At 48.4% G+C, this 24,810-nt stretch overlaps 1 protein-coding gene across 1 annotated transcript in view; it reads left to right on the top strand.

Moving 5' to 3' along the window:
- Positions 1 to 459: 459 nt before the first annotated feature.
- ADAP1 (ArfGAP with dual PH domains 1) overlaps positions 460 to 24,810 on the top strand; it is a 47,695-nt gene continuing 23,344 nt past the window's right edge. The window contains exons 1-4 of the mRNA XM_064725643.1: positions 460 to 675; positions 9,803 to 9,933; positions 11,482 to 11,573; positions 19,833 to 19,915. Coding sequence (XP_064581713.1) covers positions 591 to 675; positions 9,803 to 9,933; positions 11,482 to 11,573; positions 19,833 to 19,915 — 391 coding nt within the window. The 5' untranslated portion in view covers positions 460 to 590. The remainder of the gene's footprint in view (positions 676 to 9,802; positions 9,934 to 11,481; positions 11,574 to 19,832; positions 19,916 to 24,810) is intronic.

Genomic DNA, 24,810 nt, shown 5'->3' with positions numbered 1-24,810 from the left:
CTGCCAAAATCTGCTGGTGTTAGAGGGGTATCTCAAACGTGCTGCTCATGAACCTGCCTCTGTGGCAACGCCCTGGCCAGGGAGAGCTGGCGTCGCTGCCACCTCGCACAGGTGAGGACCCTCGGCTCCCAGCGGTTATTAGTGCAATACAACAACCGGCGGCAGCATCCCCTCCGCGGGCAGGAGTTAGACCAGGACAGGCACCCCTGCGTGCCGGTGGGACGGGATGCCCCGAAGGCCGGGTACCCCTCGGGGGTCGGGGCCGCCCCGGTGCGGCGCTGCCGCTGGAGGTCGCGGGCGAGCGGCGCGGGGAGGCGGCAGCGCCCGCTGCGAGCGGAACCGGCGGCCCCGGGCGGCTCCGGCAGCGGCGGGCAGGGCAGCACCGGGGCCGGGCCGGGCAGGCAGGGCAGGGCAGGGCAGCACCGCCCCGGCGCGGCGCGTCCCGGCGGCCGGAGGCGCGCTCGGCGTGCGCGGGGCGAGCGGGGCCGATGGAGCCGCCCGGGCGCCGCCCGCCTCGCCAGCGCCCCCCGCCCGCGCCATGAGGCTGCCGTAGCGCGGCGGAGCCGGCGCAGCCCCGCCGAGCCGCCCCCATGGCGAAGGAGAGGAGCAGGAAGGCGCTGGTGGAGCTGCTCCAGCGGCCGGGGAACGCGGCGTGCGCTGACTGCGCCGCCCCGGGTAAGGGCAGGGGAGGCGGGGGGCGCGGGCGGCGGCTGCACCTGCCCGCACCGCACGGTACGGCACGGCACAGCACAGCATAGCATGGCACGGTACCGCACAGCGCGGTACCGCACGGCTCGGCACGGCAGCGACGGGGCGCGGGGCTGTGCCGTCTCCGGAGCCCCGCCGAGGGTGTGCCCGACCCCGTCCCCACGCGGGGGATGCAGCGCGGGGGATGCTCCGGGGCTGCTGGAGGGATGCGCTGCGCTCCCCGCGCACCGGCCCCGCTGAGGTTCCCCAGTTCCCCCGGCCCAGCCCGGCTCCTCGGGCGGCCGTGAGCGCTGATGTCATCCCCGCGGGTCCCCGCGGAATGCAGCGCTGCCGGGGCCGGGAACCGGGCGGTGCGGGCTCTGCCCTGTCTGCACCGTGTCCCCCGTGTCCCCTCTGCCGCTCCTGCCCTGGCAGCGAGCAAACACCCGGGGACAACCGGAGGCAGCGCTGCGGACATCCTGCCCAGCAACCTTTGCCCAGCTGCCATCGATGGGTGCCTGCGCCGCGCAGGGAGCGGGGTGCAATGGCTGTACACGTCTGCGTGTGCCGAGGGGAGAAAATCTGGGCTGGGAATGTCTTCTTCGCCTTTTGGATGGTGAATTTTTTAGGGTCGGGCCGTGGTGCTGTTGCTGAGCAGAGTCTGCGTGGGGTGGTGGGTTCTGTCTTTGAGAACAACCTTAGAAAAATTGCAGAGCAAGTAACTTTCCTGTTTTTAAAAAGAAAATAATCACCATACAGAATAACCTAAATTTATATTAGCTTGAGCAGGATGGCTCTGAGGAGGGGTATAGAAAGGATGTCCTTCCAAGCGTCTGTCATTCTATAGGTTAAAGGAAAACCCAACACTTCAGCTGAGCCCTATTTTCCCAGCTATTGATTTCTTTAGTATGTCAAGATCTATTGCATACCGCTATCCACCTCAAACCATTCCCAGCGGTTTTACATCCCTGATCTGCATCCCAGGACACTGCAGTTCACTTTCAGATGCGTTGTGTCCTCCGGTTCCCAGCTGGAAAGGACAAAGAACTTTGGGCACAGCGTGAGCGGCTTTGCAGCGCCGCCTGCTCCCACCCATCTGCTGCTGTCTGCCGGTACCAGCCACCTCCGAGGAGCCTTGCTGAGCGCAGCCTGGGCTCCCCGAGGAGGTGTCTGCCTAAATTGTTCCTTCCTTAAGAAAACTTTGCAAACCCGAGCCGTTTTCAGATCAGCAGGGTGATTCTCCTTCACCCAGTGGGTGTAGAACATAAAGCCCCCAGGCAAAATGGGAAGTTTCTCGGCATCACCAGGGTGGAGATGGAGCTGTAGGTCGATAAAATAGCTCATATCAGGGTAAGGAGGTTGTTGTTAAAGGCACCAAAACGGTTTGTAAAACAACAGAACCGTACTTGGGTTTTGGTGAGATTTGCATACAGAGATGTCTTAGTGAATGTGAAAGTCAGAGAGGAGAATTTGGGCCAGTGTGTTTTGTAAGTCAAGATGTGCTATATTAACATCACTCAGCCTCTTCTGAACCCTCGTGGCATTGCTTCCTTAGGGCCACCTCCCTGTTCATCAACCCAATTTCTGTAGTGACTGCTTTGCTTCAGGTTCTTTGGCAGAGGAGAGCTATTCATGGTGCTGTAATGTGCTCCTCTGCCTGGGAGGGACAGGAAACTCGAGATGCCCTGGGCTGCTTAACACGAGATAATAACTTGTGTCTGTAGGTAGTGTAGGAAATATTCAGCCTGAATTCAGCTATTCAGGCTGGGCAGGTGTGGCAGGCCAGCTCCTTCTGGGGATGAGGTAATGCAGCAGAGGCAGGATAAATATCCAGAAAGGGGTGCAAGAATGGTCTTTGCTGAGAAGTGGGGTGCACAAAAAGATAAAGGTGGCAGCTGACACTGGAAAGGTACCAAAGCAGGGAAAATGAAATGAGAAGGAAGGAAGAAGCAGGGTGTGGAATGAACAGAAATGAGGGAAGCAGGGCAGAGCTGTGCTTTCCCACATGTGAGTATCACCACAGGGCTGATCTGGTACAGCTGGGGGATGCCCAGGATCAGGGTTTGTTATTGCTGTTTCTCAGGTGGGTGAGTGCCTTTCCCTGAATACTCTGTTAGTACAGGATCCATGATAAGAGGGAGCCATTTAGCTCAGGGATGCTCCTAACAAAGAATAGGATGGGTTGGAAATGTAACAGGGGAAAGAAAATTCTGTTAGTCACTTTAATTTGTGTATTTGGAAGCCAGCTGGGTTTTCTTTTTCTTTTGGAAATATTTGTTCGTGAAATCAGCCAGCCAGTGAAAGTTTGTTTGTTTTTTCCCTTCCCTGCTGTCAAAGAGGGTTATTTTCTTTTGTTACTGCTTTGGCATTTGGGAGAGGCTCAGTAGCCAGAGCCCTGAAGCCACAGCTTGTCCCAGGTGTTCTGTGTCCTGTCACAAAGCCCTGGTGCTCTCAGCCTGGCATGGCTGGGCTAAGCTGTGACCACACAAAAGGCAGAGCCAGGCACAGACATGGCGCATCAGGGCAGGATTTCCTCCTGGGCTGGGTAAATAACTCCATCCCTGCAGGACCAGCCCATCTCCTTGGGGACATCTGGGCACAGCCTGCTGCTTTGCCAGAATTTGCCACTCAATCCTGGCTGAGGGTTGGTGAAGTGGCCAAGCCCTGTAAGGCTGCCCTGTTCAAGGTGTGATTCCTTCAAGGATGTGCCCACTTGCACCTGGGTGCAAATGGGGGTTGAAGATGGTGCTCAGGAAGGTCAGATCTGGGTGTATATCTGGCAAATAAAAAATCTCCTGTGTGAAACCAGGGGTTTCAAACAGATTTTGAAGGATGGCTGAGGTGGAGAGAACAGTCTGGCCATGGCAGCTGGGAATGCAGAAAGGATGCTAAAGTAGAAAGTGAAAATCAGGGTGTAAAATAACTGAGAGATTACATTTTTCACCAGCAGGTCTTTTGTGTTTGGAATTTTTTTTTAAGGTTTTTATTAATTGCATTTTTATAAAACCTTAAATTGCAAAGGAAGGCTGTTTTGAATAAAAGATACTTCGGTTGCAGAAAATGTCATCGATCTGTAATGCATAATGAGGCTGCCTTGGTTACATCTTGGGGACTGAATTCTGGGGTAGGAGCCACTAATAAAAGTCATTAAATGGGGCTTTGGGTCCTCTGTCGTTACACACTTCTGTGTCCTGGGTGTTGTGTTTTTTGTGGGTTTAAAGCTGTGCTCTCTCAGTGAAGACAGCATGGTAAATGCAGCCTTAAGTGCAAACTGAGCACTGTTACTGAATTGGTGGTGTGTAATGGCTCTCTGTGCATTAGAATAATCTTTTTTTCTTCTAGACTAATGTGGCAGTTCAGCCTTTCCTTTTTCTAAATGATTCTTTGTCTCAGGCAATCTTTCCTCACATCATAAGACGGATGGTTATCTCAGGGCATGACAAGACCTTGAGTATTTCTCTCTTTATTTTTCTATGACTTAGGCTCGTGTTTCCATGGAGTGAGAATTATTTTACATTGTAGGAGGACAGAGAGGCTCTGAAGACAGAAATGGAAATCCCATCAAAGCAATCCTGCAGTTTAAACCCTCCAGCAGCAGTTTACGTGGCTTGTTATCATTTTATCTTTCTTATTTGGGATGGATTACTGGGCCATGGATCCTGGCTGACACTGCCCTCCGTGCCTGAGGCCCCGAGGGGGTGAAGGATGGAGGAAGAGCAGATGGAGGGGAGTCTGGAATTGGAGCTTGGTGCTGCAGAGCCGAGCAGATCTGGTGTGACAGTGCCTCTGGAAGGCTGAGGTGGTTGTAAACACCTTTTCCTCCTCAGTCCTACGGCAGGTGAAGCTTTTCCACTCGCTGGATGTCAGCAATGAGGGCGGTGATTACAGGGAAACGCCTGAGCGCTGCTTGATTTGCTGAGGATTGAGGAGGGCACTGATTTATCTCAGCCTCTCCTCCCTCCGTCCTGCTTCCTGAAAGCCCAGGTGGGGAAGGTGGCAGAGCCCCGGGTGCTGCCCATCCCCTCGGGGGCTGATGGGCTCTGCCTGCAGCTCTTCCCTCCCTGGCCCCCACTGCCTCCCACTGGAAAGCTGTTCCAGATTCTGCTGCTCCAATGGTGTGAAACGGGATTTTCATCATCCAGCTCAAAGTGGAAACTTGTTCCTGCACCTCCATTGTCCTCTCACTTAAAAACTGAATTTTTTCCTTTTTTTTTCTTTTTTTTTCCTTTTTCTTTCCCCTTTTTTCACTTTTTTTCCTTTTTTTTTGTGGTTTTTTTTTTTTTGTTTAGTTTTTTGGAGTTTGGTTTGGTTTGGTTTTGGTTTTTTTTATTTTTTTTATTTTTTTGTCCCTGGGAATCGGCCATCCCTCCTCCCCAGCTGTAAGCAGAGAGGGTAAGAAGGAAAAAAAAAGAAAATTAAAAATCCCCCAGCAGTTGTGTTTAGCTCAATGCCACTTTCTGCAGGGTAAAAAAGGCTTTTTGCAACAAAGGAGGTTTAATGTGATGGTGTTTTTTGTCCAGTCCTGGTGCCTGGGCTGCAGCACAGTCGTGGGCTGCACACAGTGAGGGGGGGCTGCTGGGACCTGCCAGCTGAATTAAAAGACCTTGGCAAGTTCAGTGCCTTCACTGAAAAATTTTCCTACTTAGAGAGGAGAGTTGGTGGGAGGTGGTTTGACTTCAGTGTTAACTCTTTTATTGTTATTTTTCAGCATGCATGACCAGGGTCTGTTTGTCAGCCTCCTGATCCTTCCCCAGGGTAAATAACCCAGAACTCTGGTGCTGAACACGAGGTTCTCTGGGTGGGCAGGGAGGAAATGAGCAGCAGGCAGGAAAGGCTTTGTGCTTGTGTGGATTGCTCTAAAATCCCTGTGGTTCTGCCCTGTATCAATGAGTTCCATTTCCAGTGCAGGGTAAAAGATGCTTTGTTTTTCTGGAGAGGTCTCTTTGCCACCTCAAACAGGAGAGGGTTCAGGAAGATCCACTGGATCTGCATCCCAAGCAAGGACCAGCTCCCACCAGCTGCAGTGGCAGGGATGCAGCAGGGTCAGGGCATCCTTTGTGTGCTGGGGATGTGTTGCTGTGCATTGGCCTCAGATGTCTGCCTTGGTCATCATATTCTGCTATAACTAGTGATAAATGTGGTTTAAGGCAAAAGGTGGAGCAGGAGCATCCAAATTTTGAGACTCTGAGTTTGTTGCTCTTGTCTACCTTGAGCCTGTTGCTGCTCTGCTTCATGGGATTTTGGATTGATGGCCTCTAGGGATTTTCAAACTGGAACCCCATGTTTATATTCTGGATACAGGAAGCACTGATTTTTTAATTTTTTTTTTAAATCCATTACTATCCAGCTTCCAATCTCTTTGATTTCTATAAGTTGTCCTGTGTCTTTTGCTGTTTTTTCTTCCATAATATTTTCTGTGCCTATCCTTGATTTTTTTCTTCTTCCCTAAGTTCAGGAATGCTGGGTTCAAGCTGCAGTGTTCATGGTTCACTGTGCTGGTTTTTCCTGAGGCTTCTGGTGGTAAAAAGGGCTGGGTGGACAAGTTAATTTCTGAATTTAGCTGAATTTAAAGCACACCGAATAGTTTAGTTTTGTTTTGGGTGCTTCTCTAATTTCTGGCTGTGCCTTTGCTTTCAGATGAATGAGATGGGATAATACCAGCCCAGTGCCCTTCTCCTGAGCTTAGTTTAGCTTTGTTTGTTTCTTTAATTTTTAAAATGAAGCTGACTCATGTCTTAATTTTGAAAGGCATTATGATCTGTTTATGAGTTACCAGGAATCTCTACCACACTGGGCAGTGAAAGCCTTTTAGGGCTGGAGTTGGTCATTCAGGATCAGAGCCTTTCTGCACTTACAGCAGAATATTTGCTTTAATGTTCCCGTTGTTCCTCGTTCATTTTTACTCCTTTTGGCTTGAAATAATGGAATAAAGTAATTTGTGTGGAACTTGGGCATGTGGAGGGTTTTCATTAGGCTTCACTGCTGTTTGCTCAAAATTCTGGAGGCTTTAGGAAAAAAACCATCTTTTTTGAGCAATGCCCAAAAAGCCCAGATTATGACATATTGCCATTTCATTGCACTTTTTTGGCTCATGCCCAGACAGAATAATAAAATCACTGAGCTCTCAGTAATGTCCAGCATGGAGAAGGTGTTCCAGCTGTTGAAGTGTCCAGCAGCAAGGGGGATTTCACCTGTCTGTGGAGGGCTCCACTTCCATGCAGCCTGGGGTCAGTGGCTCACTAAATTAATGGTGGGGTTTTTTTGGCTGCCCCAAAATTCAGTGTTTTGTGTGAAAATTTATTTTCATGTTTGAGAAGATGTTACCTTATCTCTGGTGCAGTCGTTGGGAGGGTTGGGGTCTGTGATAAGCCAAGGCTGGGGATCACTGGTGTTGTCCCTGTCCCTGAGCTGAGAATTTGTGCTGGAGAGCAGAGGGAGGGCCCGTGATGTGTTTGGGGAGCAGAGCAGCCCCTGAGAGCCCCAAAAAGGCTCTGCAGGAGCATCCCTGCAGTGCTGGCCCTGCCTGGGTGTGTCACAGCCCCTCAGACGCGTGGGTGAGGCTGGATTTCCCTGCTTTCTCTGGAAATGGTGTCACGAGGGCAGGCAGTGGGGCAGAAGGGGAAGCAGCCTTGGCAGAGCCCCCCAGGAGCTGGGCAATCCTCCACCCTCTGTGGCAGGGCTGGGCCACGGGGAGGTCACAGGGCAGGGCTCTGCAGCCCTTTGGGCTGTTCAGAGGATGCTGAGAAATTCCTGTTGGCTTCCAGCTGCAGCCTGGGAAGGTTTGGGCTGCCTTGCTCTCTGTTGGATGTCCTCAGCCAGGAGAGCAAGAGTGTGATGGTGTTCACAGGGGTTCTTGGATTGGGGAGGAGATGAGGATCTAGCTCCATGTTTCAGAAGGCTTGATTTATTATTGTATGATATATATTACATTAAAACTATACTAAAAGAATAGAAGAAAAGGTTTCATCAGAAGGCTAGCTAAGAATAGAATAGCAAAGAATGATAACAAAGGTTTGTGGCTCAGGCTGTGTGTCTGAGCCAGCTGGGCTGTGATTGACCATTAATTACAAACATCCAACATGGGCCAATCACAGATGCACCTGTTGCATTCCACAGCAGCAGATAATCATTGTTTACATTTTGTTCTTGAGGCCTGTCAGCTTCTCAGGAGGAAAAATCCTAAGAAAAGGATTTTTCATAAAAGATGTCTGCGACACAAGAGCCATGAGAAATCTCAAATTGTGGTAAGGGTGATGTTTCAGAGAGGCTTGCCCTGGCAGATCAGTTTGTGCTGGGGGTTGTCACTACCCAGCAGTTTTTTGGATGGGGCTAAGTTTGTACCTGAGGTCTTTGAACTCTCCTCCTGCCTGGTGCTTCCCTTGGGACCCTCAGCAGTGCTGAACCTTGGGGTGTTTTTGTGGCAGGAAGTTTGGAGGGCCCCAGGCTTTGATTACAAACGTGTTTGGAGATGAGAGAGGACAATATGATGAGTTAGAGCGCAGAAAGTGCCTGAGCATGAAAAACTCTTGGTTCTTGCTGCCAGCCCAATAACTGGCCACAATCCTTGGGGTTGGAATGAGTGGGGGCATGATGTGGGATGGGGTGTGAAGCTGTGGGAGCAGCAGGGTGGGCAGCACCAGGCCCTTAGATCAACCTGAGTGGTTTGTACTTGCCAGGCTTGAGTTGTAATCATTGGGGTCTCTGGTGAGGATAGGAGACCCTGTGAAAAAGAAAAAACCCATATTTGTGTCTGACTTGTGCCAGCCTGGGAATTTGCTCCCCTCTCCCATGTGGGCACCCAGCTGTGTCTGATGAGAATCCTCATTCTGCACTGGGGTTTGCATCTGAGCAGAGCCAGCTCTGGGGGACTGAACTGTTCTTCCCCAGGGTGTGCTGGGGGCCCTGGTGGCTGTCCCTGGTGGCTGTCCCTGCAGGCAGGGCAGAGCTGTGGCCGTCCCTGAGGCAGGGCAGAGCTGTGGCTGTCCCTGAGGCAGGGCAGGGCTTGTGGCAGCCCTTGTTTCCCCCTCAGAGCTGAGCTGCCCCATGCCAGCCTGCTCCCTGCACTGGCACAACCAGAGCATTAAATATGGATAAGGAGGAAGCACATCCCCTTGCCTTTTATAAATAATTGCTGTGCTACGGGCAGTGAGGGTTCAGGGGGGGATAAAAGGATGGTGAGGGGCTGTCAGAGACCTGCCCTTACCCCTCTCCAGCCTGGTGCCATGGGGTGGCTGAGGGGCTGCCAGCCCTGTGGCTCTGGGCAGGATGGAGGATTTGGTGCCTGCCTGGGTGACCTGCAGGGAAACTCGTGCTGCTGGGGCACAGCTGAGGCTGCAGGCACTGACATTTGCCTTGGATTCAAACAAAGATCCCTGTATTGGCTGCATTGGCAAGGCAGTGCCAGGGACACTGCTGGATGTGCCCTGCTCCTGCCCCTGCCCTCCTCCTGTCCCTCTGTGTCCCTGCTCCAGGGAGGAATTTGGAGGCAAGGGATTCTGTTTACAGTGCTTTGTGTGAGATGTCAGCCCGGGGCTGTAAACACTGCGTGGTTTTGCTCAGAGAAAGTACAGAGCTACCACTGGTACCACATTTATCCAGTGAGGCAAGGGCTGGAAACCTCCTGGCATGGAGGGCTGGGCTGCTGTGGGAGGAAAATCCCAGTGTGGAGCACATGTAATAAATAAATAAAAAGGGACCAGCACAGCGGCTTCCCTGAGCTGATGTGGTTTCTGTTCCATGCAGTGTTCAGATGGAATTTCCTCATGAGAGAAGGATATTCCCCTCTTCTCTTCATGTGAGCATGGAGTGAGCTATGGAGGTCTTGGGCACATGCAGCTGTCTGTGTATTGGGGTTTGGGGAATAACAGCTGCATTGGGGATTGCAATCTGGTAATCGTTAGTTTAATTTGTATTCCTATCAATAGAAACATTTATTTTCCTTGTCTATTTACCTGATGCCTTTAGACTGGGGGACATCAGACCTGGTGACTCCTGACACCCCTGCCATGCCCTGAGCTCCTGACCCCCCTGCCATGCCCTGTCTCTGCCTCCCTCCTGCTGCCCTGAATCCAAAAACTCAGTAAAGTGCAATTCCCTCTTTCCTTTTTGCTTGCAGACCCAGACTGGGCATCCCACAGCCTGGGCATCTTCATCTGCCTGAGCTGCTCGGGCATCCACCGCAGCATCCCGCAGGTCAGCAAGGTGAAGTCAGTGCGCCTGGATGAGTGGGACGATGCCCAGGTGGAGGTAGGTGCTGCCCCTGCCCTGCCAGAGTTCTGCCAGGGTCCCTGCCAGGCCTTTGGGCTCTTCCCCTCCTAAAAATGCCACAAGAAACGGGATGTCACAAAGCAGGTCTAGGTAGGGAATGTGGGAGTGAGGTTTGGTGCTGGTTGAAGTACAACACCCGTATCATGAAGGATTTCCTCACCCCTTTAAAGATGTCAGAGAAATGGCGTGTAAAATATACTAATTTTTAATATGTTCTCTTGTTTCTTGCAATGAATTGTCTTCTCTTGTTCCTTTCTTCTTCTCAGTGTTTCTCACAGACTAGACCTGTCTGCCTAGTCCACCACCCCTGCCCAGCTCAGCTGTCTCTGGCTTTGTTCCTCTTAAATTCACAGCTTGCAAAACCAAACCCTCACAGTATAAATTCTCTCTATTTATGCCCCATACCGGCCTGGATTTCTGTGGTGCTGCTAAAGACACCCAGGAAACCTTTCAGCTCTGACTGCTGGTGTCTTCAAAGGCATGAAGGACTCTACCAGTCACTGATTTCTGTCTTCTGTGTGTAGAGTTGAGGTTTTTCTGAAAGCTGCACCTCATGGAATTGTGTGTTTCATCACAACAGGCCTTAGTGTTCCATGGGCTTTTCCTTCCCTGGTATTTTTTGGGGAATAGATTAAATATATAAATGTGAGAAATTCAAAACCATGACAGTAATAATAAAAAAAAAGCTTTGCTGCTTGTTGTGTTTGTATGCTTGGCATTTGACACAAAACAAAATGTATTTAGCATGGCTGCCTGGAAAAGAATGGGGTTTTTACACTTATAAAATGAATTTCAATAAACAAAATGTATGAATAAGGAAATAAGTAGTTTTCTTTGCTGAGTTCTCAACCAGCCATTTGTGTATCAGAAGAAAAGGTGGGCTGTCAGAGGAGATAAAAACATTATAGATTTATTTATTGGAAAGGAGGGCTGTCAAGGGAGATAGAACTTTTATATATTTATTTGTTTGTTTATTTATTTGTCTGTCACTTCAAATTCCTTCCTGAGGTAGCTGCAATGACTTTGCAAAAACAAACTCATCCTTTTGGCACAAGTGATGCGATCTGAGGCTCAGGATGTGTTGTCAGAGGCAATCACCCTGCTGGGGCTGTAGCACATGGAGACTAAAAGCCAGTGGGAAGTTTTTCCCCCTGGTTACCTAATTCCCATTTGGATTCCTGGGATCCATCTGATTCCCAAGCCTGAGGGGAAAATGCCACTGTGTGCTGCCTCCTGCTCCTGTGGGGATCATGCAGGTGGGGCTGGGACATGTCCTCAGCATCATTTTAATCTGTAGGACCCCTAGCAATAACAACCAATATTTATTTGCAATAACAACCAATATTTATTTGCAATAATAACCAATATTTATTTGCAGCAGCCCTTCTGTGCACAGTCCTGGGCGAACCTCTCAGTAAGAGAACAGGTCCCCATCCCAATAATTTTATTGCTTTGTAGAAGTAAGAAAATAAAAGAAAATACTGTTAGAATTTTCTTAATTCTTCCTGTTTTTTTCTCTTTTTACAGTTTATGGCCTCGAATGGAAACAATGTAGCAAAAGCAAAATATGAATCTAAAATGCCACCGTTTTATTATAAACCAACGTATCTTGACTGCCAGTAAGTAAATACCTCTGCTGGTAAACAACATTTATTTGTTTGTGCAGCTGCAGCCTCTGCAATACTTTAGTTTTAGCATAAGATTTTTTTTTTTTTTGCCACAATTGAGGTTTCATTTATAAAAATCCTGAAAATGTTTTTCCTTCTGCACACATATGGTAGAGTTTATGCTAGGTGTGGGATCCTATTTAATAAGTACAGTGAAATGATGCAGGGGAGTCAATAGTTTGTCTGTTCCCCAGGCTCTTCCAAGTTTCTAGAGCTGCAAGGATGCCAATTTCTACCCATTGATTTCCTCTGCCTTTTCAAACCCCGCTTCTGCAGCAAGGCAGAACTTGCTGATCTGCTGGGTGAGATGCTGGGTTGTTTGTAATGCAGAAATACTGGATGGGGGTTTCAGTTGGGTGTTTTTCCACCTAGATGAGAAATAATCTCCTCCTTGGAGGCAGCTGAAAGGCTGTGTGAAATAACCTCCCTGGTGAGCTGGGAGCAAGGAGCTGAGCAGCAGAACGTGCTCTGCCATCCAGGGTAAAGGGGATGGACTGAATTTGGCTTTTAGGGTCCAACCCTGCTGTGTATCAAGATGTTTTTATTTTTGTGTGAGTGGAGCTGCCTGGCCTGACAAGAAAACAGCATCCATTTATGCAGTGTTCTGAGCTCCAGAGCCCCAGCAGTTTGGCTGGGGCCAAAATGCCATTTTGGGACTTGTGTGTGCTTGTCATGTTGGGGTTGGAGAAGCAAGATTAGTAGGAGATACAATTCTGAGGGATTTTGATTTTGTTTGCTCCCAAGTCTCAGTTAATCCAGTCAGATGCTCCTCTCTGATGGTGCCCAGCTTGCCCAGGAGCACAGTCCTGGTTCTTTCCATGGCCCATCCCTGCCTGAGGGGTGCAGAGCTCGTGCTGGAGGAGGAGCAGGGCAGATCCCTGACCATTCACACCTGGCCCTCCTTGCACAGGGAGAGGCAGCAGGAGCTGCTGGAGCAGCCTGCAGAGCAGGAGCATCCCCATTGCTGCTGCTGAGGGCTGGCAGCAGGGTCTGTGCCTGGTGCTGTGCCCTGCTTGGGCAGTGCAGCCCAGCCCTGCTGCTCTGCTGTTCCCTCCCTCCATCCTGCAGAGCTGTGTCACTCTGGGGAGCTCTGCCAGGCACTGGCTCAGCTCCAGCCCGGGCTCTGTGAGCTCACAGGGACCCTGATGGGGCTGTCTGAGCTCCCTGTGACCCTGCCAGGGCTGTGTGAGCTCACAGGGACCCTGCCAGGGCTGTGTGAGCTCACAGGGACCCAAACAGGGCTCTCTGAGCTCACAGGGACCCTTCTGGGGTCCATGGCTGATGGAGCAGCATCATGCTGGGCTGGGAACCTGTGAGGAGCAGGGGATTGAAAGGATTTGTTGTTCTTGGTTATTTACTGATTCATTGGGAGGATGAGGCAAGGCCAGTCTTCCCGGGAGCAGCTGGAACACCAATTTCTGACCCTTTTCTGGTCCCAGCTTCTTACTGGGACAATTCCCAGCCTGCATGGCCTGGTTCCTGTGCTCAGCCTGGAGCTGTGCTCTGGTTCTCTGGGCCAGCACTGCTGGGTCCCTGCCATGACAGCAGTGGGATGGATGTGACCTCTGAGAGGAGCAGAGAATCCCCTGACACTGCTGCAGGCCCAGCACTGTGGACACAGCACACCTGTCTCAAGGATGCTGTGCCCAGTTGTATTTCTCTTTCTCTAGCTCTGGGCTCTCTGTTCCTCTCAGGATCATGCTGAACAAGTGCAGGGGAGTGCTGATTTCTCCAGGGATGTAAATTTAGCTTTTCCCCGCCTCGCTGCAGTCCAGCCACTGCAAGAGCATGAGCTGTTCCCAGCCTGCAGCCCTGGGAAGCATCACCATGGGTGACACCTCCATCCTGCACTGGCAGTGATTCCAACCATGTTCTGCAGCACTGAGAGCTTTTGGTGCCTCTCATTCCAGCAGCTGCAGTGCCTGGGCAGCTCTTTGTTCATTGGAAGCTTGTTAATTTTATAATGCTGTTTCTGGAATCCCTCTGCCTTGCCTGCATGAGGAATTGTGAAGTTTGGGGGGAAGTAGTGCTGTAGTGCCAGCTTGTCCTTTTTTCTTCTTGCCTGCAGTGCTGTGGTTGGCACTTTGGGGAATTCATGGTGTTTGCCTGCTGCATTTGGCTTCTGTATCCTTCAAAAACCCCATTGTAGCTTCCTGGCTCTTCATGACACTTGGCACAGGTTTGAGAAGTTGGAGGGGTGCTCTGGAATTGCCCAGGGAAAGTTCATAGGTGAAAAAATTACCCCACAAAACAAACAAACAAACAAGCCAAAAAAACCCCAAACAAACAAAAAATCCCCTTTCCTTTCTCTCATCTCTGCCTGCCAGCACTGACCCATGTCCCAGGGACAGTGACCAGAGCAGCTCCTGTTCCTCTGGGCAGTCCCTGACACTGAGATGAGTCACAGACTCTGGGATGTTCCCACACCATCACAAGGTTGGCCCAAAGAGCTTTGGGTGTGGAATTTAAACCACAAAATCTCTCTCTGGATGGTCACAAGGGGTCATGGCCCAGCTTGGTGCACCACAGCAGCAGATGGAGAGCTGTGAAGCAGATTTTTGTGGGGCAGACACATTGCAAGCACATGGCTGGGATTGAGTCACCCCTCAGCAGCAGGTACTCACTCTTGAGTAAAGGCAAAGGAAAAAGGCTTTGTTCAGTGTTTTATTGGCTGAAAACTGATAGGAGAAAGTGAGATAACCTCTTACTGGGATTTTGCAGAGCTGGAAGTACATCCCTGTCCTTGCCCAATACTTACCATGGTTTTCTGTTGCTTGATTTGGGCATGCAGAGCCTCATCCTGTGGCATTGAGGAGCTGCAGAGCTTTGCTGTGCTCCCCTCTGTGCTTGGGTCAGTGGGAGCTGCATCTGCTCCTCATGCAGAGCAGTTCAGTGTCCTGTGAGCACAGGAAATGAGGCAGGGTGAGGTGGATGGGCTGTGCTGGTTGTGAGACATCAGAGAGAGGCACACACCATCCATGCCCTCATCCTCAGAGCAACAGTTATTGCTCAAGTGCCTTTTTGTATTGATTGAGATGTGCAGAGGGAAAATTGCCTGGGAGATCTCTGGGTTTTTTATTTATTTTTTAATCATTTGAAGTTTAGTACATTTGGTGGAGGAGCTACCAAGCCCATCACCTTGGTGTGGTGTGGGAAGGTCAGCAGGGCCCCTCCTCTGCCATGCCTGGGCTGCAAACTCCTCACCCCTTCCTCTGTCACCTCCTTTTGCCAGTGCTTCATAGAGAATAAACACTTTATAGCTATAAAAACTTCACTGCATAATGTCCACAGGGGTAAAATTGAGATTTGCTCAGGCTCCTAGTTATTTTATTAATAACTAGGTTTTTAGGTGGTTTTTTTTTTTTTTTTTTTAGTTTTTTTATTTAGGGTTTTCAGATTTTACATTCCCAGCTTTCAGAAGTGCCTTGGGTGATGTCCTGGGTGTAAAATTTGAGGTGCTGCAGTGTTGTCACTGGGAGGGGCTGCTCATCAGTTCATTCCCAATGGTGGAGCCTCCTTGGTGGCTCAAATTGGGCACTCAGCCTCAGGAATTCTTCGAGTCACCCAAATACTGAGATCTGCCCAGTCCTTCAATCCTGACCAGCCATGGGATTTACTCTCCTTGTTCATTTTCTCTTTGCTGTTAGCTTGTAAACCTGTTAATTCATATTGATTCCCTTAATTTCCAAAGGAAATTGCTACAAGGTTAAGGTGGTACTGACAGAGCCTGTTTCCTACATGGTTTTAATTGGTGTTGAACCATTCTGAAAAATAGTGTTGTGGTGTGCTGGACAGTGCATGTAAAGCAATGCAACCAAAAAAGGAACCAGTTAGCATTTTAACAGAGAATGTTGTGATTTTGCATGCTCAGAATCAGTTTTAATTTCTCCAAACCCACAATGCAGGGGTTTTATGCCTTGAGAGCCAAACCCCTGTGTTTGTGCTCTCCCCTTGCCGTGGGGTGCTGCTCTTGGCAGGGGATGCACATCAATGCTCAGGCTCTGCAGGATGAGCTGAGCCTGAAGGAGCCCCCAGCTGTCTCATCCCTCCACAAAGCTCTTTAAAGCAAGTCCTCACAGCAAGAACTTTGTAGATAGGAAAGGAGTGTGAAGCTAGACAGGCTTTTAGTCTCTGCTGCAGTGGCTCTCCTTGCAGCCTGAGCAAAGAATTTGGATTCTGACTTGAAATTTCATTAGAGCAGTTGTTTGACAGAAACCTGGCATGGCTGCATCCACCAGGCTGCCTGTGGAAAGCATGCTGGATTTTGCTGGAAAATCCTCTGACAAATTCCAGAAGCTGCAAATGCGGCTTCTGGAAATGGTGTTTCTGTTTGACATTCACTTCTTTTGTCTTTCTTGGACTTGATGGTGCCTCACAAGGATGCAGTTGGGCAGGGGTAGTGGGGGGTGTTTGGTCTTTTGGGCCACTTTCACCTCTGGCTGGGGTTTTTAATCTGTCATGTGTCTCCAGAAAAGCCACAGCTTCGATGTGCAGCATCTGTGGGTGTGCTCTGGAGAGCACCAGCCAGCCCAGCTGAGATAAAATCACTCTTGGGGAAAAAATAAACTGGAGAAACTGAATCTGGCTGGCCAGCACCTCCTCCACACAGCACACGGCAGCCATGCAGCCACAGTTTGATATTAAACTGCTTCAGCACCTTTTCCTCTGCTGCTTTTTGCTGTGAGCTTTGAGTAGGTGGGACCAAGATCAAACTGCTCCAGTGGCTTCTTCTGGAACCTTCCTTGCTGCCCCTGGGCAGGGCCCTGGTGCTTGTGTGGGTGGTCAGGAAAGCAAACAAGTGCCTGCAATGGTGTGGGCAGGGCTTTGTCAGCCTCTGGACCTGCTGCCCCTCAGTCAAACTCAGTCCTTTCCCATCTGGGGGATGAATTTTCCCTTATTCTGAATTGTGGGTTTCCTTAGCGTTTTGTTTTGTTGGTGGGGTTTTGATGAGTACAATGAATTTTCTGTTCTAATTGCCAAAAAATGACAAGTTCCCTGTAACCAGCAGCCTGACAGACTTTAGGTGGGCTGTTAAAGCTTTTGGAGTTGATCCTGAAAGCTGATGCATCTCCACAGTTTGGGAATGATGCACTTACATTTTTTTTTTAACAAACACAAATAATATATTTGCTGATTTGCTGCATGATCCCATCACCAGAAATGCAGTAAAATACCAGGGGGCTGTTACTGCAGTAATTTCTGGTCACAGAATCCTTTTGGAGTTAAAGATGGATTTGGATAGAGGCTCCTCTGTTGGGTGTATGGTGTCTGCCCTGGGTTGCATACACACATATTCATGCCTGGAAAAGTGCATTTCAATTAAAACAGATATTTCTGAAGCTATTCTGAAGATATATTCTGAAGAATGGATATTCTGAAGATATATTTAAATTAAGATGAGGTCAGCAGCCTCCTGAAAGTGGTGGCTGTTTCCATGCAATCCCTGCATGGTTTGAGGATCTTCTGCCCTGCAATTGCTCTCAGCTCCTGCAGATCCCAGGGCACATTGCTGCTCCTGTGTGAATTCATCACAGCTGTGCTGGTGAAGCTGGCTTTTAGCACCAGCAGCTTTTTATGGCAGGATTGCATCTAGTCCAAAAGAGAGTGAATGTGGTGAGATCCCTGCTCAGCTTCTCTCTTGCAGCGAAGGGAGATGGTGAACTCCTCACTGTCCTAGCTGGGTTTTTGTTTTGGTTTCTTTTACTGGAGTTGTTCTGCTTTCTGTAAATAACCCCTGGAGCAGAAGCTGCAGCTGGTGGCCTTGCACTGGGTTGTCCAAACTGTGGGCTGCTCTGTGGTGTGTTCTGGCTTTTGGGAAATTATTGCTGAAAGAGCCTGGGGTTGTGATGATAAGGGAAGGGGAAGAGTGTGTGTGAAGTGCCAGGAAGCTGCTGGGAAGGTGGCACAGCTGGATTCCCATGGGCTTTGGGAAATTAAGGAGTTGCAGCCACTCCTGCTCAGGGCCAGATGTTGAGGGAGAACATTTTGCAGCTTCTCAGGGCTCCCCTTGGGGTGTGGTGCCTGCTGGCTGCCCCGGGGGTGCCCTCTTGCACAAGAGCTCTGGGGCCACTGCAGCAATGCTGTGAGCAGAGCTCTGGGCAGACAGGGAAGTGCTGCTCCCCCAGGGATGAGCCCTGCAGGGTGGGTGTCTGCTGCACAGCTGCATCCTGCAGCAGGAGAGTTTATCCCCAGGGATGGGCCCTGCACAGCCTGCACCCTGCAGCAGGAGTGTTTTCCTTCAGGGATGAGCCCTGCAGGATGTCTGCTGCACAGCCTGCATCCTGCAGCAGGAGTATTTCCCACTGCTGCCCATGAATTCTCAATTTTTGCTGTGTTTAAAGCCCCATGCTGGAAGGCTGAACTCTCACAGTTCCAGAGCTCAGAGCAGCTGCAGCTCCTGCTGAAGCCACTGACGTCAGCGGAGCTGAGGGTGGTGTGAATTTTCTTCCTCCCCATTCCATCCCTCATCATCTTGCTGAAAAGGTCCAAGTTTGGCTTCAGTGGTAACAAGCTGTCCACAGCAGCTGGCCAGGGAAAAATTGCAAGAAGAATAGTCAATTCAAGTATTTGTGTTTGTTTTATGATTAAGTTTTGGTAGCTCTGCTGATCAGTGACAGCATTATAGAGCAGGCATTTGGGTGGATGTTTGTGGATGTCAGATCCAGAAAAGGCATCCTGCTGGACCCTTGGGTGCTGGATGGGGTTTGAGCAACCCCATAGCAGAGGAGTTGGAATTATATGGTTTTAAAGTCCCTTCCAAGCTTTCTGTGATTGTACAAAGTGCCCCTGAACCTCCTGAGGATGGGATGCACCCAGAGCAGAGCACAGGACGGCAGCATGAAATGAGAAATGGGTGTTCAGAGCTCACAGTCAAACTTGGCAGATGTGTGACAGCTAAAGATCAACCATGGAAACAGCAGCAGAAGGGCAGAGGCAGATTTGGTACAAACAAAACCAGTTTTTGTTTGTATTACAGCAGGAGCTCACAGCTGATTTTGGGGCAGGGAAGCTGTGGTGCTCCCCAAACCTTGGGGAGAAGCCTGGTGCCCCAACCGAGGAGCTGACACAATGGGGGGAACAAAATCTATGCAATTATTTCCTCCTTTATTGCCAGGAAACCAATCACAGCCTCAGTTCTCATTGGATGGTGTCTTGCAGATTTATTGAATGTGTTTGCCGTACCTGCAGATGAATTTTCATAAGCAATGTTGGTGTGTTTATGTTCTTTGAGCATTTCTGGGATGTGGCTGCTGAAAAGACACCATTTGGTTTGCATAATCAGCAAAAAAGAAAAGGTGATTAAGCATATGAATCGTTTTCATTGGCAGAGAAGTTGATGTGTTGAAATGTGATGGTTTTACACAACACACTCAGTGCTGGGGGATCTTTTGCTGTCTTCAGTGTAGGCAGCTCCAAAATGTCTGCTGTGAAGCTGGGATAACACATGCCTTTATTTCTGAGTGTGATCTGGGCTATTTAGGGTTCTAGGGCAATTAAGAAATAAGTTCAGTTAAAAATGGTTTGAAGCAACTTCCAGCATATTCCAGATCAAAGTTACTTCATTGGTTCAAACACTCCTGCTGAAATAAAATAGCAAAAAAAAAAATTGTAATCTTTGGGGTATTTTTTTCCTTTTTTGAATTTGAGGTCTTGGTGTATAAATCATCTGTATTATTTCAGGATTAAAAGTAAAGGACATTTTAATCATATTTGCTGCCATGCATCATAGACTGCTTTCTTAAACTCTGCAGTATGGGCTGTGAGTTGGGAAGAGCTTGGCCAGATGGGTTTTCAGCACCTTCTGCTTCTGTATTGATATCTTCAGGGCAATAATCTCTCTTTTGTATGTGGTTGGGATTTTTCATTTACTCACCCTGTTCACTGAAGTATGTGGCCTGAGAAAATTAGGTCTAAAATGGTTCATATACTGAGGGGATTTTTTACAGAGGCTGATTGGGTGGGTGGGGATAGGCTCTTCTGCTAAATCTGTACATTTTTAAAAAATAAGTTTCCAATAAAATTGGATGTACAAGGAAATGATTTATTGTTGTCCAGCTCTAAGCAGAAGAAACCCTTGACTCCAGACTGTACAATGCAATTTTTGGAAGACTTTTAAATCACACTTGTGCTTTCATTGAAGAATTAATAGTTCTGACTTCTTTCTTAGTGTATCTTGGACCATGTTTCCTTTTCTCTGTATTTTTTTTCCAGATTACTGCGGGAGCAGTGGATTAGAGCCAAATATGAACGAAAAGAGTTCATCCACAGTGAGAAGCAGGAGCCTTATTCTGCAGGTAGTGAGAGACATTTTTGGCTGACAAGTTTTCTGATGTCCAGCACCTTCCATGTTCTTCCTCTCTGTTTATGTGTTCTTTATGTTGATTATTGCCCACATCTCATTGAGTAGAAGTAAATATGGTCTTGTGCACAAGATCCCTCCTTGTCACTATAGGACATGAAATAACACAACGTGGACATGCTGCTGTTTCAAGGTAAAAGAGAGTTTTTAAATTTCTGACTCCAGCATTTGTGGATTTCCAAAAGTGACAGTGGATTGGAGGGTGACAGTGCCACCTCTCCAATGACACTGGACAGGCCAACAGTCCATCAAATTTCTCCTCCTCCAGAAAAGAATGCAAAACAATGAGTTATTTACATAGAGTGTGTGAGAAGGTTCGTTACAAGAATGTAAACATCAGAAGGCTTAGAAAGACTTAAAAAACTAGGGGGACACCTCCGGGCATTCCCTGTATTTTATTTGGAATATTGGAAATTTGAATACTTGATGGAAACAAATCAGTTACCAAGAGACTTTCTGTTGATTTCCATGGGCTGTTCCCCAGGAGCAGCACCAGTGGGTTTGTTCCTGGAGCAGGGGTGTGAATCTGGATTGAAAGCTGGAGACAAATGGTGTTGTGTTTGTTTCAGAGCTCATTTCAGAGCTCTTTCAGCAGGTGACAGTGGCCTTGCAGGGGCTGGGGTAGCAGAGCAGTGGTTTGGGTGATTTTCTTGCAGAAGAGCAGGATTTGAAGAGGAGGCACAGAGCTCCGCTGTGTTTGTTGTGTGGCTGCACCAGCATGAAAGTGCATGAAATTAGCTGGGTATTTCTTTGCTATATGTAAGTGGCATTTAATTTATTCTGCATATTAAGTAGTTGACACCAGCTATGTGCTTGGATGGCTTTGGGATAATTTTATTAGCAAAGACCATGCTACAGATTAAAGGTTAAAATATTATTTTCATGATGCTTTTCAAGACTAATAATATGCAGGTAGCTCCAGCAGTTTGGTGTTATGAAAACCACAATTAAATTCTGATCTCATATATTCTCAATTTATGTTTTGAGCATTTCAGCTCTGCTGTGTTGTGTACATGAGGCACACAGTGTGTGGGGAGTATCCATATTCATTGAGAGTACATTTTTATTTTAGATTTTGCTGGAGTCGGATGTGTTCTATTAGCAATAGTTTGATTTCTTAGATAATTTTTGAATGTATCTGCCAATGTATGTATAATACCCACCCAAGAATGATGTTTCCAATTTCTATCGTGCAACTTCTGGATATAAAAGCTGGGATTCAACCAAGTGCTTGAGGAAAATGAATAATTTTAAGCACATGATGAGTCCTTTTGACTGTGAGAAGAGTGTGTACCTGGTTAAAGTGAAGTAGGTGCTTCAGTGCTGTGTGGGAAGAAGGCCAGTGTGTTCTGAGCTCTCTGAGAGATATTATAAGAAGAATTCAAAAGGGAGTTTATTTTAGCAGTGTATTTTGTAGGTGTTCTTCAGTAATGTGGCTGCATAATATTTAACTGCACGGTGAAGTGATGGGGTTTTCTCACCTCTCTTTGAAGTTCAAAAGCCATTAAATACAGAATAGAGGAGAAGAGGGTGAGCCATTTTCAGTGAGCAGGGCTCTGGGAGGAGGAGGGGAAGGGATGCAGGCTGATGGGCATCGTGTAAGGGGTGTGTGAGTGATTTTAGGTTGTGAAGTGTCTCTGAGAATGGCACTATCTCCAAAACCCAGCACAGGAGCCACACAGATGGCCTGGGATGTCATTTGTTGGTTGTCCTGGACAGTAAATTCCAAGGGGAGCTTTGGCCAGGTGGCTCCTCCTTAGGGGGACCAGGTTGATGTTACAACAAAACAAAGCTGGGGATGCACACACCAAACACTCCCTTCTGCTGCACCATCAGAACCCCCAGGTGTGGCTGCCCCCTGTCCTTCACCCTGTGCCAAAAAATGCTTTTCCACTGGTCTGAACTGTCTGTGAGCAAACCACGGTGCCACCAGCACCAGGGTGTCCTCCTGCCCACCCCACACCCAGTTGTGTCTCACTGGGGTGTTCCTCTATCTCTGTTCCTTCCTCATGCTGTCTCAGACCATTTTTCCTCACCCTCCTGAATTCCCTGGAGCAGTGTCAGGTTACCAGTTTCTAAGCATGAAACATTTTGTTGCTAATAGAAATGTCAGTATCCATTTTCTCATGTTTGCTGGAAGATTTAATTCCATTTTCCATTCCCAGGGGCTATTTTGCATTCTGATGTTTGTTCAATAATTGCATGAAAAATAAGAAAAATGCTATATTGGAACAGTTTTGAGCAACATCCTTTTCCAGGCAGCCTGATGGAACCCCTGGTCAGAAATTCAGTGTCTTTCAGAATATCCTTTGGGGAGAGACTGTCTGGAGCCTGTAGATGCCAGGCAGGAGCTCTCACAGCATTTCTGCTGCCAGACTCAGGAGCAGTGAGCCTGGGGACAGGAGTGTCAGATGTGCAGGTCAGGGCTGAGGGAGTGCAGGGAAGCATCCTCACAGAGGAGGATGCAGCAAAATTCAGCTTCTGGGGAGGGGGATGAATCACAGGAGCGTGGGATGCAAAGGCAGCAGCTGCCCCAAAGGGTCTTGCATTTCTCCCAAACTGCTGGGAAACCTCTGCCTCAGGGGATGCAGAGTGATGCCAGGTAGCAGGATCAGAACTGGGAAACAAAGACACTTCCCATGTGCAGAAATCCCCAGTGTGGGCAGTGCTGAGCACTGAAACCAGCTCTGGAGCCTGGCTGTGGATCCCTGGGTGCTGGTTCAGTGCCCAGATGGGATCTCCCCTATGGGGATGTGCAGTCACAGCCGCTCACCCTTGGTGGGAGATTCTCGGGGTTTCTGTGCTCAAGGTGACCCCAAGGTGTCAGAAATTCTCATTTTTCCCAGCCCTGAGATCGAACAAGGAGTCAGGATTGCTCAGCTGTGGTTTTCAAGGTTGTTTATTCTCTTTTATCTGTAACATTGTTTTTCTGACCTGCTGAGCTCTGTCCAGCAAGTCGGTCTGTGGCGCACTGACCACCTTCAGGGTGTTGTTATCTTTTTATACTAAAAACTGCATGTACTTTATTTACAATAATTTTCCAATACCTATCACCTATGTTAGACAGTGTGTTTCTACTCTAAACCAATCCAAAAGTGCCACCAGCACCCAGAAGATGGAGGCTAAGAAGGAGAAGGAAAAAGGACAAGGCACACCCAAATCCCTCCATCTTGACTTCTGAACCCCCATTCTAAAAACCCTAAAATTCTATTTTTCTATCTTGTGACAAACTAACTATCATTCTACTTAAACTCTCATGGCTTGAATCCTCATATAAAGCTGGTAATTGTTTCCATGGGTTAAAATCAAAGCCTGAGGTGTCTTTGACTCTGTGCCAAGGTCTCTGAGCCCCTGGCCAGGGCAGCCAGAGGGATGCCCTGGGTTCTGACAGGAGATCACAGTGGAAACTCCTAAAAGGGAGATTTAGAGTTCCTTGCTCCCTAGGAAGCCTTGGAGCACAAGCCCTTTCAGCTGCTCTGCCCCGTTAGTGTTTCAGACTGATGGTTCTGTTGTTAATGAGAATATCAGCACCATTGACTGCAGAGCTCAGATGGTGCAGTGAGATCAGTAAAACTGTGATTAAATGTTTCAGTGATCCACTATTGATTCCCAGAGACATCCTCTTATACATTTGAGCTCTTCATTCAGCTGTAGTATGAGCTAAATAATTTGTTTGCCCTGGCTAGACTTCATGAAACAAAACATTATTTACACCCCAGCAATCCTAATTAACACCGTGGCCACATCCCTTTCTCTAGCAGTACATTTCTTGTACAACAGCACAGAATGATGCCAGTCTTGAGATTCTCACATTAACATGGTTCAGGTTGGCTTTATCCCTTCTGGTAAATGAACTGGCAAAATTACTGTCGGTCCTCAGCTAATTGTCCCTCCTAAAGGAGTTTAATGGGGCATGGGTGCTGAATTCTCCTGGAAACAGGGGCCAGTTGTAATTGCCATCAAAGTCTGGATCTGTATCTCAAGGCAATTGCAGGGTTTGGTAAATTTTAAAAATGTTTTGATCAGTTTTAAAAAGCTTGGTTGTTTTCCACTGCTGTTGATAGATGGCAGTTATGGAAATGTTTCCAAGAGGAACTGCTGAAATTTAGTTCAGTTGGGTGCTCCTGATTTCCCTTAATCAAAGGGATTTATTTTAACCAAGAGAGAGGAGGAGGAAGCAAAAGGGAGCAGTATTTGTGGGGCTGGAGCACTGTGATGATATAAACTGGCCAAGGTGCAGCTGCTCTGATGCATCTCAGGCTACAGATGAGAGAATGGGAACGTGGCTGAGAACAGAAGGGAATTGTTTGCCCTTTGAACTTTGACTGCTTTCATTCATTGCTCTTGGGAAGCTGGGGCTCCTCAGCTGATAAAAATTGCCACAGGTCCCATGGAAGTGTTTTAGGAATCCAGATTTGCACCAGCTGAAGGTTTAAACCCTGTCCTTTGGGATGGAAGTTGGAGGACTTCCAACTTTGGGATTATTTGACTGGTAGTTCCACAGATGGGTGTGATGACCTGTTTGGGTTGCAAAGTAAAATAATGGGGTGCTACTGCAACCTGAGGTGGCCTGTGAGCTTCCACTGGAGCTGCTGAGGAAGCTGGGACATACAGGCATACTTTGGATATATTAGCAAAGCCAGTGATGCTTTAGGCTCTGTTGGATTGTATTCCTGTATTTGTAGTGCTATGGGCTGGATCATGTTGTCAGTATTCAGGTGAGCTGGGGTTTATCCAGGTAGCATTTCTCTGGAGGTGCCTGTTTGCTTGTTCCATCTTCTGTCAGCACCCTTAGGATTACTTGGCTTCTGTGTTGTTTCCTATTTGTCT

This window comes from Zonotrichia leucophrys, chromosome 14 (genome assembly GCF_028769735.1).
Source record: "Zonotrichia leucophrys gambelii isolate GWCS_2022_RI chromosome 14, RI_Zleu_2.0, whole genome shotgun sequence".
NCBI lineage: Eukaryota > Metazoa > Chordata > Aves > Passeriformes > Passerellidae > Zonotrichia > Zonotrichia leucophrys.
This window is presented reverse-complemented; position numbering and strand designations above follow the sequence as displayed.